Source organism: Gorilla gorilla, chromosome 8, assembly GCF_029281585.2.
Source record: "Gorilla gorilla gorilla isolate KB3781 chromosome 8, NHGRI_mGorGor1-v2.1_pri, whole genome shotgun sequence".
NCBI lineage: Eukaryota > Metazoa > Chordata > Mammalia > Primates > Hominidae > Gorilla > Gorilla gorilla.
In genome coordinates this window covers 145944091-145959311 of record NC_073232.2, presented here as the reverse complement: position 1 = coordinate 145959311, position 15221 = coordinate 145944091, and the positions used below count along the sequence as shown (strand labels likewise).

Below are 15221 nucleotides of genomic sequence, written 5' to 3'. Positions count from 1 at the left end.
AATAATTATTTCTGTATTGCAAACTTCAGCATACTTTTTCCTAGTTACATTTGAAATGTTATTCTTTTGGGATGTGCTCAAGTGAGTACTGCTTTTTCCTCTACCTTGCTCCATTACTTTTTAGTTTCCTTCATTTGAATGGATCTCACAGCCCAGGAACATTCCCAAGGAGGAAAACCATCCGTCCAGGAACCCTAACCCTAAAACTAAGCACAACCCCTACCCCTAACCCCTGACCCTAACGCTGACCCTTAACCATAACCCTTAACTCTAACCACTAATGCAAAACACTAACCCTTAACCCTAACCCCTAACCCTAAACCATAACACCTAACCCCCACCTCAAGCACTAAACCCTAAGCCTAAACCTTAACCCTAACTGCTAACACTAACCCATAACCCTAAGCCCTAGCCCCAACCCTAAACTTGACCCTGAACCCAAGCCTCCAACCCAACCCCAACACAAACGCCTAACCCTAACCCCTAATTCTAGCCCTAATCCCTAAATCCAACACCAACCCTTGACCGGACCCCTGACCCCTAACCCTAACCTCAACTCATAACCTCAACCCCTACTCCTACACCTAACCCCTAACCCTAATGCTAGCCATAAACCTAACCCCCAAACCCAAACTCGAACCTACCCCTACCCCTAAAACCCTAACCCGAACCGTAACCACAAATCCTAACCCGCAACACTACCCCTACACCTACCACTACCCCACTCCTAACCCGAGACCGAACCCTGAAGCTAACCCTAACCATAACAACACTAAGCCTAACCCCTAACCCTTAACCCAACAGTAACTCCTAATGCTAACCCTAACCCTTAACTCTAACCGCTTACCCTAAACTGTAACCCCTAACCCTAATCCCAACCCCAACACGTAACCCTAACCCCTATCCACTACCCTAAAACCCTAACCCTTACAAACCTTAGCCAAATCCCGAACCCTAACCCCCACCCCTGACCCTAATCCCCTAGCCCCCAAACCCTAACCCCAAACCCTAACCCTAATACCCTAACCCCAACACTAAAACCTGACCCTAACCGTAAAACCCTACCCCTACCCCGACCCTAGCCCAACCCTAACCCTACCCCAATCCTTCCCCTACCCCTAACACTAACCCCAAACCCTAATTCTAACCCCACTCCTAACCCCAAAACTAACTTCTAACCCCTAAACCCTAACCCCAACCCTAACACAAACCCCAACCCCAACCCTAACTCTAACCTTAATCCCTAGCTCTAATCTGTAGCCCTAACCCTAAACCCTAAGGTAACCTTTTATAGGTTAGGATTCGAGGCTTCGTATTTAGGACAGGCAGGTGTTCTGATGTCTCCCACTCACCTGCACGGTAAAGTTCTTCCCCTGGCTCTTCACAACCAGTCGCGATGCCTCGCGGCCTCCCCTGGCCGGTGAAGGGCTGGGTTCTCCCGAAAGCCTCGGCTCCTCCTCCCTCCTCCCAGGGCCCTCCGGGCCTCCACGGTGGCCCCAGCGCGGCAGGGACCGTGCGGAAGGGACCGTGGGCTTGTGGCCGGCCTCGGCCACTGTGGGCATGGAGCTCACGGGAACGCGGCCTAGGGGCAGGCTACGCTCCTCTGCGCGCGCAGGAACAGCGGGCCCGGCGGGGGCTGCCGCAGATTTCACTCGCTGGGGCCCGTGCACTCCCGCGGCGGTGTGGTCCCGCAGAGCCGCAACCTCATGAGGCTGCCGGGGCCACAGCGCCTTGTGGAGTCATCATCCGTCAGACACGCACACTTCACAGGAAGCTTCGGCGCCACACATGCGTACTGCTCGTTGGTGGGGAGGGCCTCCAGAACCAGCGCCCGTCCCCTCGGAAGCCAGCGCACATGCGCGGGGGCACCCGGCAGCGGGCCAATCGCAAGCCTGGACGGCCGCACGTGGCCCTGGCGGGCTTCCCGCCGCGTCTGTAGCCCTCGCGCCTTTACGCATGCGCACTAGTGCCAGGCAGGCCTGCCGCAGAATTACCTCACAGCTCCAGGCGCGCGCAGGAGTGCATTGCGCAGGCGCGCTGCCTGGAGTCCTGCCCCCAGCAGCGGTTGCTCCACTCACCACTGGAGGCTCCCTCCCGAGGCACCCTCGCTGGCGAGCTGAGAGGAAATGGCGGGGAGGTCCCTGACATCGAAGGCCGAGCCCACCGCAGGAGCCGTGGACAGGGCTGAGAAGGCCGGAGGTAGTGGTGGGAGGCAGGGAACTGTGCGTGAGGGTCTGACCTCGCCGAGGCGGGGCAGGGTTGGGGCGCGGGTGGCGGCTGCTTCTTCCTGTCAGTCCTGATGCTGCTGATTGAGGCTTAGCGGGTTTCTTCAGAAAAATTTCGGCCAAGATGAGGGAGTGCTTGCCCACACACCCCCCACTTTGTCTTAAAGCATTGAACTGTTATCATAGTTGCTCCAATTTTGGTTTAGGTAATTAGTCAAAAGACATCCCTTCCCGTTGTCCCACAGACTTTACATACACACCTCTTAAAACAAAAAGGACATTTTCCTGACGCTCCCAATCTCAAGGGAATTCCTAATTCCACATTCCTCTCCCTAGAACCAGCAAGTGGCCAGATTTCCCAGTCGCACTAAACTGGTTCTTGACAGTGGGACCCCCCCACCCAGCATCCCGACGCCCCGGGGAGCCGGGGGAGGCCGACTCCACGCAGATCCCCCGTTTGTTTCTCCCTGACCCCGACCTGCCATAGTGGCTCCTACCTCACCCTGGGAAGGGAGGGGACAGGCAGCTGGTCAGAGTTGTACAGAAGTCCAGAAATTGCAGCCCAACAAAGAGAAAGGACACTATCCTGGCCGTTTCCACTTGAGGACACTGTGTGCCTCTGGGTGTTCTGTGAGGATTTTCAAACTTACAGAAAAGTGGAGAGAATTGTACGGTGACGTCCCTCCTGCTGTCACTCAGCTTGTCATTCTGTCCTGAGATCATCTGTCCCCCTTGAGTTAAAACTCTGCAATTAACAAACATCGGTGGCTGCCTCCAGCCCTACCTGCGTGAATGCCATGGCAGGTGCTCTGTCGTGTTCTTACAAAATGAAGGTTTGAATACTGAAACAAGCTTAGCACAGAAAGCATCCCTACAGTGAGATGTGGCACAGTGAAAGCCCCAGCGAAGGACAAAGCAAGTAAACAGGACAGACGCAAACGTATCCCTTTCGTTAAGCACCTGCTGGCCCGCCAGTGTGCTAGCCTCTCAGTATCATGGCTCCATGTTCCTCACATAACCTAGTATATTTAGATAAGTTTTAACCAATGTCGCTTGTGCCTTAGTTCAAACTGCTACAACAGAAATGCCATTATTTCTCACAGTTTTCGAGGCTAGAAGTTCAAGATCAAGGTGCAATTCAGCGTCTGGTGGGGGCCTGCTTCCTGGCTATAGACTTCTGTCTTCTCATTGTGTCCTCATGTTGGGGAAATTGCTGCAGACCTCTCTGGTCTTATAAGGGCACTAATCCCATTGCTGAGGGCCCTACTCTCATGACCTAATCACCTCCCAAAGGCCCCACCTCCTAATGCAGTCACACTAGGGGGTTAGGATTTCAACATACGAACTATGGATGGGGGCACAAACATTCAGTCTATAGTGACCAGCTACAGAAGAAATTTAAAGGACAAGATTCCAGTTTTAGTCTATCTGTTTTAAAAAGGAAGCAGGGATGTTATCTAGGGTCAGTGACACTAGATACATTTTAGTAAAAGGTCTATTAGTCTTCACCTAACTGGCTGCAGTTATTACTAGAAAGGGGAATGACTGGGGAAAGGGAATGTTGGTGTTTCAATTTTTTCTTCATGCTTTTTCACACATGCCAATTACTTGAATAATTTAAAACTTAATGCAAAAATTTATGAGCAGTAATTTGTGTAAGATTTCAGGTGGGACCAAAATGAGGGGACTCCATAAACTCAAAAATAAGCATTTCACAAAATTTTATGCTTGATTTTTTTTTTTTTTTTTTTTGAGACGAGATTGTGCTTTGTTGCCCAGGCTGGAGTGCAGTGGTACAATCACTGCTCACTGCAGCCTTGACCTCCTGGCCTCAAGAGATTCTCCCACCTCAGCCTCTTGAGTAGCTGGAATCACAGGTACATGTCACCATGCCCAGATAATTTTTTTAAATTTTTTATTTGTAGAGAGAGGGTCTTGCTGCATTGCTCAGGCTGCTCTTGAACTCCTATGCTCGAGCAGTCCTCCTGCCTCAGCCTCCCAAAAGTGCTGGGATTATGGATGTGAACCACTGAGCCTGGCCTTATGCATGTATGCATGATTTTTAATGGCTGTAAATGATTTCATCCTGTGTATGTGCTATAATTTATTTAACAAATCCCCTAAGGCATATTTAGGCTTCTTCCAGTTTTTCACTATTATAAGCAATACAGTGATTAACACCTTGCCCATTAGCCATATCCAGAATTACTTAGGACGTAGTCTTAGAAAATAAGATGCACCCAAACTTTTGATATTTACTATCAGAAAGTTTGTAAGGAGACACCTTAATTTTGCATATCTGGTTGACAAAGATAAACACATTTGGAAACATAGGTGATTGGTAAAAATGAAAAACTGGGCATCTTGTATACATCAGTGGAAGGTAATTTGGTATTGTCAGTCAAAACTGTTACAAACTTTGGTCAGGTGCCTCTGAGCCTTCTCAACCATGCCTTGGCCTTGGCCTGTGATATGGTTTGGATCTGTGTCCTCACCCAAATATGTTGAATTGTAATCCCCAATGTTGGAGTTGGGGCCTGGTGGGAGGTGGTTGGATCACAGGAGACCAATTTTATTTAGATAGTGACTACCTATCTTTTAACTGGATCTCTGAGCTCTGGGAAGAGGGCACACTGAATCCTGGGTCTCCAAAAAGGGAGAATTATTATGAGGCTCGACCACATGGATGCTTTTACAGTGTACTTAAAAAACATTAAAAAAATATTTCTAAGTGTCTAAAATATACTCTTCCTTAAAAATGCAGGAGTAGCTTCTGTTGCAATAATTAGTAAACAAAAAAAATCAGGTAACACAATACAAAAGCAAGCAGTTTAAGAGCTGACATGAACTTGTGTGTTTACACTCTTGGGGATACACAAGGAAAAACAATTTTCTCCACAAAAGGGAGTCTGGTGCCTTCTCCATTTTCTTTAAGGAACCTCAGGCTATTATAAACTATTTTAGGTCCCTCATGCAGCAGAGCGTGCAAGGGAAAGGAGAGACAGCAGAACTAAATGAAGAAAATAGCATTCAGTCAACTGAAAAGAAAAAAAAACTTTTGCCCAAAAAACACAAGGTCCTAGGAGAGAGAAAAAAGAAAAATCATGAAGCCCTTTTAAATACACACACACACACACACACACATATCTTGGATGTTAGCTTTTAATTAAGATGACTTTTAACCATTTGAGTTTCTTTTTAAAAAATTTTTAAGATCTCATCAACATATTTCAGCTAGGACAAATATCTGCTATTTCAGAAGTACCAAGTATCAAACCAGAAAGGTCTTGATTTAGGAACCAAACCCAGGCTGTCATGGAAAAAAGAAGACAACCTTAGCTATGGAACTGCAGTTGGGGTGACAATCCTTTCTCTTTCAGTTTGGCCTGGCTAGCAAAAAGGTGGCCTTGTTATGTAAATAAATCCCCTTAAGTAGTCAAAATCAAAAATCTTCCCCCCCTTTTTTCCTTTTGCTGGCTGTTTTCTCTTCCCCCACCACCCCTTTTCTGGTGGGAATTTAGCCACTTCAGAGGCCTTGTTCCACATAATTTGGAACTTTCCTTTGGATTTGATCAAGTCAGAATTGGCCAAACCCAATAGGAAAAGGACCAAAACAACAAAAACAGAAAGAAACAACAACAACAAAAATACCAGTTAAGCAAAACAAACAAATGATCACACAACTTGTATGGTTACTGGACACTCTAATGGTAAGGAAAAATTAAGACCAGCTGGTTGTTAATTTTACCTTTAGCCAAGACAAACCCCAATTCAGTTACCTACCTAGGGATGGGTCTTAGGCTGAAGACTGCTCTCTATCATCTTAGAAGCAGGAAAAAAACCCTCAAACTTGTCTTCCCTGTTGGGAGCGAGTTCAAACTCCAGAAAGGAACTTTCATGGGAGCAGGAAAACTTGCCTTCCTTGTTGGAAGCAAGTAAAACTCCAAAAAAAGAGTAGAGTTGTTTAGAAAAATAAACTTTGGATCTGGAGCGAATTTTGGGAAATGAGGGATTCCCTGGACGGGGGACTTCCAGAACTCAGCAACTTGTCATATTAGTTTGAGCCATAAAGATAGCTCAAGCTGCTAGCAAGCACTGATAGGATATTTGTCAAAGGTCAGGGGCACCTCTACTCAGAATCCCTTTGTGGTTGCCAAAATGTGAAACCCAAAAACCTGAGACAGGTCTCAGTCAATTTAGGAAGTTTATTTTACCAAAGTTAGGGATGCATGCCTGTGACACGGCCTCAGGAGGTCCTGATGACCTGTGCCCAGGGTGGCAGGGTGGCCAGAGCACAGGTTGGTTTTATGCTTTTTAGGGAGACATGAGACACGAATCAACATATGTAAGATGAACGTTGGTTCGATCTGGAAAGGTGGGACAACTCAAAGCAATGATGAGACAACTCGAAGCAGGGGGGTTGGCTTCAAGGTCATAAGTAGATAAAAGACAAATGATTGTATTCTTTTGAGTTTCTGATTAGCCTTTCCAAAGGAGGCAATCAGATATGCATTTATCTGAGTAAGAAGAAGGATGACTGAATTATTTTCAGATATTTATTTTACAAAATCAGATATGCATGTATCTCAGTGAGCAGAGGGATGACTTTGAATTGATTTATTTTCAAAGATTTATTTATAAAAAGATTTATTTTCCTTTCACAATGTTAATGCCATAAATAGTAATTTCTTACATCTACTAATTTTAGTGTTAAAAATAGGTTCCAATAGTGATTATAAAAAATTAACATGAAATATTTTATGGGGAAATTTCAGGGTTAGTATTGGTTGTATGTAGGAAAGCTTGTTTGTATTTATATATGTTTTTAACCTAACATCTTAATGCATTTTGTTACTAATCCTTATGGTTTTGTAGAAAACTCTCTAAGAACTTCCTAGATTATGTCATCTGCCAGTTACAGTGATTTTTGACTCCTTGCTCCAGTTTTTTATACCCTCATTTTTTTTCTTGAATTATATCAGAAGCTTTGACCTTACTTTGAACAGCCTCAGCAGTGAGAGTGCACCCCTGCCCTCACCCAGAGTTTTACAAAGAGGATATCTGGTATAATTTTACCTTATAGGGAAAGGCTGACCATGGAGGAGCCCGATTCATCTAGTGTACTGTCCACCTCAGGACAAGGAGAAGGTGCACCACTCTGGCTGGAGTCCTGCCCTCAGCCTACCTCAGTCTCAGCCCAGGGGTGGCCTCTCGCCCTGCTTGATTCTGAAATGTTTGGTTTTGTCTCCACAGGGCAGGACACGTCCTCACAGAAAATTGAAGACTTGATGGAAATGGTGCAAAAGCTGCAGAAAGGTCATGTGTCTCCTTTGTGTGAGGCACAGCCTGAGGTTTGGGGCCAGGCAGATGTGGCTTTAATTTCAGGCCCCACAATGTACGAATTTGGGAAATAATCCTCTTCACCTTCTCTTTCTTTTAAAACTTAATTACTTAAACTAAAAATAGGGCCCCATGATTCAAAATTAAAGAAGCAAAAGGGTATAGAAGGCAAAATGTTTTCCCAAAACCCTGTCCCAAACCTCTCGCTGGTCACCCATCTGGCTCCACTGCAGTCCATTAGATCCAGAAGTTGCCGCCTTCACTTCCCTTCCTTCCCCTCACCCGCTACTCCCTCTTTGCTCGCTAGGCTCCTGCCAGCCATGTTCCCACCTCATGATGGGTCTTTGCACTGACTACCTCCCAACCCCACCCAAATTGCTGCAGGGCCTGCCCCCCCACCACTTGATTTGGGGCCCTCATGGTACCTTCCCATATCTCAGGAGCACTTCCCACTCCTTTGCTCTTTAGCCCCCCTTGCCCTACTTTATTTCTCTTGAACACGGTTACCACAGCCCCATTCAGTATCTTATTGTGTCTGTTCCCAGTCTTGCCCACCCAGAATGTGAGCCCCGTGAGGGCCCCACAGAGCACCTGCTTGCAGGAGGTACTCAATAGATCTGTGTTGCGTGAAAGCAGCAGAGACACAAGGCTGGCAACCGCCCCAACTCTGCCTGCCCTGTCAACTCAACCTCCTTTCCTCCCTGCAGTGGGAAGCCTAGAGCCCCGAGTTGAGGTCCTGATTAACCGGATTAATGAGGTCCAGCAAGGTGAGTTCAGGGGCCTTGGCTGCCAGCTAGGACCAGCTACATGCTTTGCGGGGCTCAGTGCCAAGTGAGAATGCAGGGTCCCTTGTTCCAAAGTTACTGGTTATTCACAACAGCAACAGCAGAGCCTTAAATTAAGTACAGGGCATTTCAGCATGCGACTGCCATAGTTATATGCCCATGATCCTGGCCCTGCTATCAGCAGAGCCTGGCAAGGAGAGCTGGAAGCCTCGTTTCCTACTCATAAAATCTAGGCCACTATAGATTTACCTGAAGGCAAATGAGAAATGTCACTGTTGGCGAGAGAATAGAGGCTGCACTCACACAATGTTTTTCTGCTCTTTGGTGAAGCAAAAAAGAAAGCCAATAAAGACCTAGGAGAGGCCCGGACCATCTGTGAGGCCCTGCAGAAGGAACTGGACTCACGTAAGAGAGCCAGGGGTCACCCAGAGGTCCCCACAGTGTCTTAAGCCTCCCCTAACCCTGTATTCCAGATGATCGGCATCCTTGCCATGGCCAAGGGTCCTGTACCCTCTCTAGCCTCATGTCCTGCCAATCTCCCCCTCTCCTCTCTGCTTGTGGGAGTGTTCAGGAAACACCCTCCAACCTCATTCCCACCTCAGGGCTTTTGCCAGACGCTGTCTGTGCTTCCTCGGATAATACAGGTTCCTCTTTCCTCACATCATCAGCTCTAAGTTAGAATGTCCCCAGACAGGATGACTGGCATTCCCCAATCATCCCATTTAAAGATGGCACCCTGCCTCCATCTGGTCACATGCCCCATCCTATTTGATGTGTTTCTTTATAGCCCTTATCCCACTTCATGGGTGTTGGTATTTTTTCTCTCCTCCCCATGTAAAAGCATGGGCATCCTCCAGGGCCCTCACAGCCACCCTCTGTAAATGTGAAGGCCCTTTGGTGCTTACAGGGAATGTGGGCACCAGAGGGTAGGGAGGGGCTCACCTCAAGGGGTTCACATTTGGGTTGGGGCCAAGGCTGTGCCCAGCTTCCCATGTGACCGTGAGCAAGCCCCATCCCTGAGGGTGCAGTGCATAGTCCCTGATGCCAAAATGTGTCACTGTTTTCTAGTGCATGGGGAGAAAGTACACCTGAAGGAGATCTTGAGCAAAAAACAAGGTATTTGCCGCTCCCCTGTCTCCAGGCTTGTGCCTTTGCCAACCCACAGAAGCCCACTCTCCCTATGGCAGCTGAAGCCTTTTGAAACCTGTCCCAGCTTGCCTCTCTCCTGTGGCTTCCACCAGACATGTAGTAAATGTTAAAGCTCAATCAGGTGTCCACAGACCTGACATGATCTGGCTGTGTTCCCCCTGCCAAAACCCGATACCTTGACAGGTTCTCATAGGGCCCTGTTGCTCTCCCTACAGACACCCTGAGGATCCTCCGGCTGCATTGCCAGGAAAAGGAAAGTGAGGCACACAGGTAAGAGCTTCCAGCTGAGCCTAACTGCATTACCTCTTTATTCTGGTAGAGCAGAAAGAGGCAGGAAGATGAATCTGACACCCACAGCTCTCATTGTTTCCCTCTAAACAATGGAGAGTCCAAAGAATGTCTTTCCCCTTCGGCTCCAACAGCTGGCAGTAGTGTTAAGGGTAACTCTCTCAATGGCAAGACATTCATTTGCTAAATTGTCAATTAAATTTCTTCAGCTGGTTTTTATTTTTTGCCTTTTACTCTTTGTCATACTCCTTGGATGTCTGTTCACTCATCTGTCTGTTCATTCAGGCATTGAGCCAGCCATTTGCCCCTCCTCTCTCCATTCATCCATTATCTTTTCATCCACCCATCGATTTGTCCATCCATTGCTCCACCTCCTGATTTAGCTCATTTGTTACCAGAGGCCCCAGGCCCTGGCACACTGAGATTTCAGCTGTTTGGGAAAACGAGATGTTACTAAGATGTGTGTGCATTTGCTCACTTGACCATATCCACATTAATCTCTCTTAACCTGACAACAATACTTCCAGGGGGCAAATGGTCATGTCACTCCCTACTTACCACATGTTACAGAGAAGGACCTTAATGTAGAGGGAAAAAATAGCCTCAATAGAGGGAGGCAGAAGCCCCAGCCCAGTGCCCTCCTGGGGCTTAAGAGAACATGGCTGAGGGCTGCCTCACCTCTCCCAGGAAGCACACCATGTTGCAGGAGTGCAAGGAGAGAATTTCTGCCCTGAACTTGCAGATTGAAGAAGAGAAGAACAAACAGAGACAGCTGAGGTAAACCTTAGCATCTGAGGCAGGAGGTTTAGATGGCCAGTAGTTGGGATATAATGTCAAAGATGGGGGTTAGAAAAGCTGGCTACACTAAGCCATGGAGGTTCAAGGTGGTGAAGATGTTCCCAGTGGAGCAGAAACCATGGGCAAAGCACCCCAAAATCTGTGCCTGAAGAACCACAGACTTGGACAGGCTGTGAAGGTGATGATTTCAGCCCATATCCCCTCATGCCTGTGGTTGCTTCCCAGGTTGGCATTCGAGGAACAGCTGGAAGATCTGATGGGCCAGCACAAGGACCTCTGGGACTTCCACGTGAGTCCCTCAAAGCCACTCCTCCCCCTTCCACATCTTCCCTAGCAGCACCAGGCCCAAATGGTCACTTCTTCCTCTCACCTGCCACAACCAGTCGCCAAGCAAGCCCTGGTGGTGCTAAGATCGACATTGCCTGAATCCAGTCCCTTGTCACCTCCTTGTGACCCTGCTGCTCAGTGGTCAGGGGGATCTCTGATGAGGCCAAGGTCAAGTCTTCCATCACTGTCTGTGGATGTGTCTGGGACCATCACGGGCACAAAGGAGACAACGAGGATAAGCAGCCCGTGTTTGTCCCCCAGGAGGATCCTAGGCACTGAACAAGAAAATAGACAGTGAGTGTTAGGAAGTAAGGGCTCAGTGAGGAGGTCACACCAGGACAGAGGGGAGTGGGGAGGAGCTGCAGAGCTAAACCGGTGCCTGATCCTCCAGAAAACAGCCAAGACTCACAGTGCTTGCAGGTTTATCTGTTGTAAATAACAATCCATGAGCATCCCCACTGCAGTACCGCAGAGATGTGGGATGACAGAAGTGCACAGGGAGGGAATGGCCAGTGCCATGGCCCTGAGGCTGTACTGTAGCTGGTGTGCACAGAGGGGCAGAGTTGTTGGAAGTGAGGCATAGTGAGTAAGTACGAAACAAGATCCAGATAGCCTTCTTTGAGGCATGGGGGAAAGCCAAGAGGAGTGGACAGGCCTCTTTTCTGCCCCTCAGATGCCAGAGCGGCTGGCAAGGGAGATTTGTGCCCTGGACAGCAGCAAGGAGCAGCTGCTCATGGAAGGTGAGACCAGGGAAGGTGGATGGCCCATATCTGACCTCATGTGCCTTCATGTGCTCACCTGCCCCTTTGTGCTGCAGAGAAGCTGGTCAAGGCGACACTGGAAGACGTGAAGCATCAGCTGTGCTCCCTGTGTGGGGCTGAGGGCCCCTCCACCCTTGATGAGGGACTCTTTCTCCGCAGCCAGGAGGCTGCAGCCACAGTGTAAGATGTGGAGGGGAAGAGGGTGGGAGGAGGGAGTGGCTGGTGCTGACCACCCCCTACTGGGCCCCCCAGGCAGCTGTTTCAGGAAGAGCACAGGAAGGCTGAGGAGCTCCTAGCAGCTGCTGCCCAGCGCCACCAGCAGCTGCAGCAGAAGTGCCAACAACAGCAGCAGAAGCGGCAGAGGTGCGTGTGGAGGCCCTGTCCCCGCAACCCCCACCAGGAAGATGACCGATGTTGTATCTCCTCTCTCCACCTTCTGTCTCTCTGACTCTTGAAAACCTCTTGTCCCTCCTCCACCCTTTCCTCCTCTTCCTTCCCCCATCCTACCTCTTCCTGTCCAGGCTGAAGGAAGAGCTGGAAAAGCATGGAATGCAAGTCCCTGCCCAAGCCCAGAGCACACAAGAGGAAGAGGCTGGCCCAGGAGATGTGGTAAGCCCCAGAAGTGGGCGTCAGGGAACAGAGACAGCTACTGAAGGGACAGCGGAAGGGGCGGGAGGACAAGGGAGGGGGTCCTGGGACTCCTCAGAGGATGGTCTATGGGGAGGGCCTTTCCCATACTGGGTCCACCCAAGGTGGTGATGGGGCAGGAGGGGACCATGTGGCCATGGGGATGGGTGTAAATTCCCACCCTGGACACTAACCTCCTGCAGGCCAGTCCCAAGCCCCTAAAAGGAGAAAGACCTGGAGCTGCACACCAAGCAGGGCCTGATGTCCTCATAGGCCAGGAGGACACACTCCACCCCGACCTTAGCCCAAGGGGCTTTCAGGAAATAAAGGAGCTATTTTGATACAGCCCGTCTCAGCTAAGTCTACTGGTGAGGAGTAGGGGTCGGGCCCAAGACCCCCAGTCTCCTGTGACTGATTGAAGCCTTGGCTTGACTCTGCCTCTTGGTCTGGGCCAGAGGTACATCACAGGTTTTCAATAAATGCTTCCTTAACCTCCTGGTCTCTGGATTGCTCATCTCTGGGACCTGCCAGCTTCTTCTGGGTCCGCAGGCAGAGGGATGCAGGCCCGAGACGCTCTCACAGTGGGCCCAGGAGGTCTGGAACCCACCTGCATACACACATACACATACCTTGTGATTATTTCTTCAATTCCTTCATTACAGGTCTGGACTACACAGACTCCCTGAAATTAAAAAAAAAAAATTAAAAATGAGGATCAGTGAGCTGGGGTTCAAAATCAGTCGGTTCCATATGGTAGTCCCCACTGGTTAGCTGTGTAGTTTGTGCTCTCAAGAACACAAAATGTATAACTCAGGCACTTTTGGACAGGAAGAGGATAGAAATCCTCAGCTTGCAGGGAGTCAATCAACTAGGATGTAAGTCATGTGCATCTGATACATGTTTCAAATTCACTGAAATGTGTTGACCCAATCAAGACCAATGGTGGGAGTCAAAGTCTGCATCTCCTGAGTCAGAATGCATTGAAGTAATGACAAAGCGATCCCTTTTCTTGACAGGCTCCCAGACCAGGTAGACCAGTGACATGGTGGAGTTGAAGAGAGAGGCTCACTGCAGAGCACTGTTTCCATGGAAAAATGGAACATGGCAAAGTGCAGAAATTCTTCAGTCAGTCCAGGACAGACGAGTTCTCTCAGATGCAGTTAATCATACCTGTCTTAAACAAACTGGCAATACACTATCAAACATGACTTTTAAATCAAGTGGAAGTTAGAAAAGATATTGAACTGAGTGGCAATGAAGACACCACATTTTAAAACTGTAATTCAGTTAAGCCCACAATTAGAAGGAACTTTAGCTTTTATTGGTTCACCACAATTATTTTTTAAGAAATCAACCAATGATTGTTCAGTTAATGAATAAAAGGCCTTTGACACAGTTCACCTATTCATGTGAAAAAAAAAAGACTAATAAATAGTCAGCTTCCCTTAGATTTATTGGTGAGATGTTTGAAGAATTTCATGTTGGGAGTAACTCAAGGATGTCTGCAATATTCAAATACTGTTCATTATACTGGAATTTCTATACAGTGAAATAGTTAAGACAGATTTATGATTATACGCTTTGTGAATCAATCTACAGATAAATTTCAGAATGTCTAAATGAGTATAAAAGTTTGCTAAATACAGGTCAATATTTTAAAATCACCTTTATGTCTCAATGCTAGGGCACAGGACCCACAAAACACATCACTTAGGAATCTACGGTTGGTTGATAGAAAAGGATACAATAAACCAGTAACAAAATGGTATGCATCAGATAAGGATAAGCATCTCAGCCAAAGGCTGCCTCAGTGAAGGGTCAGGAGAGGCTGGCACGAGCTCTATTTTTTTCTCTCTGCAGGATTCTGCCAGGATGTTCTTCCTCAGATAAGAAACCAGCTGTGTGTGTAGAATACCTCAGAACGGGAGAACTGTTCTGGTTCTCTACACTCTATTTGGAGCGTAGTGTAGGAGTATAGTGTAAGCTGGGCTTCTTATATACCCTGCTGATCATGTAGACATATTCTCACGGTTAACCAGCTCCCAACAGAAGATCCCCTCCTATGTTTTCACCAAGACCAGGTGGGAACTATTTAAGCATCAGTTTTACTACTACCAATAGCAATGGTGATGAGATGGGACCAACCACACCCAAACTCAGCTTGGATTCACTTATTAGTATGTATTTTTGACACCTCAGTTAGGGGTCACTGCCATGCAGGTACATCTCATTCCAGCAAAAGAGCTCAGCCCATTGCATACCTGCTAGAACTAATAGCCAGCTACAAAAAGCAAAAATAAACTTTAAAATAAATGCAGTATTATAAAAATACCATGTACCAAGGAATTAATATAGTGACAGATGTATATTATTTCCCCAAAACAACTTTAGAGAAAATTTAAAAGATCTGAATAAATGGAGAGAAAGGTCGTGTTCATTAATGGAAACTCATTACTGTAAAGATGTCCTTCCTGCCTAAGGACGTATAAGTCCATTATAATTTCAATAAAATTTTGCAGAAATCTGTATTCCAGACATACTCTTCCTTATGAAAGAGTAGTCCAAATTCCACTCGGTAGTCGGGATCAATCACCCCAGCGAGTAACTCCCTCTTTGCTGGTTGATTCAGAGGCATGAGTAGCCCGAAGTGGCCAGTGGCAGCCTTGCAGTTCAGTGGAATCACTAGGGTGTCTGAGTGGAAGAATTTCTTCCTTTAGAACTAAGACCTAAGAGCACAATCATGGGAACAGGATGCAAAACTTTTACTCATGGGTCGCTAGAGGTAGTAATGTGGACACCACTCTCATTTCTACCCCTTGATTTTTGGACCTGTGAATTATGGCTACAGAAGAAACTACTAAATATTGGACACTGATTCAGAGCATATGCAGCCTTCTAGAGAATCTTGTTCCATCCCTGCA

General features: G+C 47.6%; 1 protein-coding gene and 1 long non-coding RNA gene across 9 annotated transcripts; one reads left to right on the top strand and one right to left on the bottom strand.

Annotated features, from left to right (window-relative positions):
* The first annotated feature begins 1945 nt into the window (after positions 1-1945).
* On the top strand, positions 1946-13750 carry SYCE1 (synaptonemal complex central element protein 1). Of its 8 annotated transcripts, XM_019034331.3 has the most exons (14): positions 2021-2202; positions 7479-7541; positions 8273-8332; positions 8681-8755; positions 9419-9466; positions 9715-9769; positions 10475-10564; positions 10811-10874; positions 11586-11652; positions 11730-11853; positions 11926-12036; positions 12195-12282; positions 12504-12668; positions 13317-13750. In XM_019034331.3, the coding sequence occupies exons 1-13, from the start codon at positions 2127-2129 to the stop codon at positions 12639-12641; spliced, it is 1059 nt and encodes a 352-aa protein (XP_018889876.1). In that variant the 5' UTR covers positions 2021-2126; the 3' UTR covers positions 12642-12668; positions 13317-13750. The 8 variants fall into 8 exon arrangements, with proteins under 8 accessions (XP_063566671.1, XP_004050373.1, XP_063566672.1 ...); XM_063710601.1 differs by lacking the exon at positions 12504-12668 and having other exon boundaries at positions 1946-2199; XM_004050325.4 differs by lacking the exon at positions 13317-13750 and having other exon boundaries at positions 1946-2199; positions 12504-12795.
* On the bottom strand, positions 9918-13037 carry LOC129525167 (uncharacterized). The gene is made up of 3 exons (XR_008669275.1): positions 12930-13037; positions 10956-11187; positions 9918-10217 (listed from the first exon to the last, which is right to left on the bottom strand). It is a non-coding gene; the product is annotated as an uncharacterized lncRNA (long non-coding RNA).
* Positions 13751-15221: the final 1471 nt, after the last annotated feature.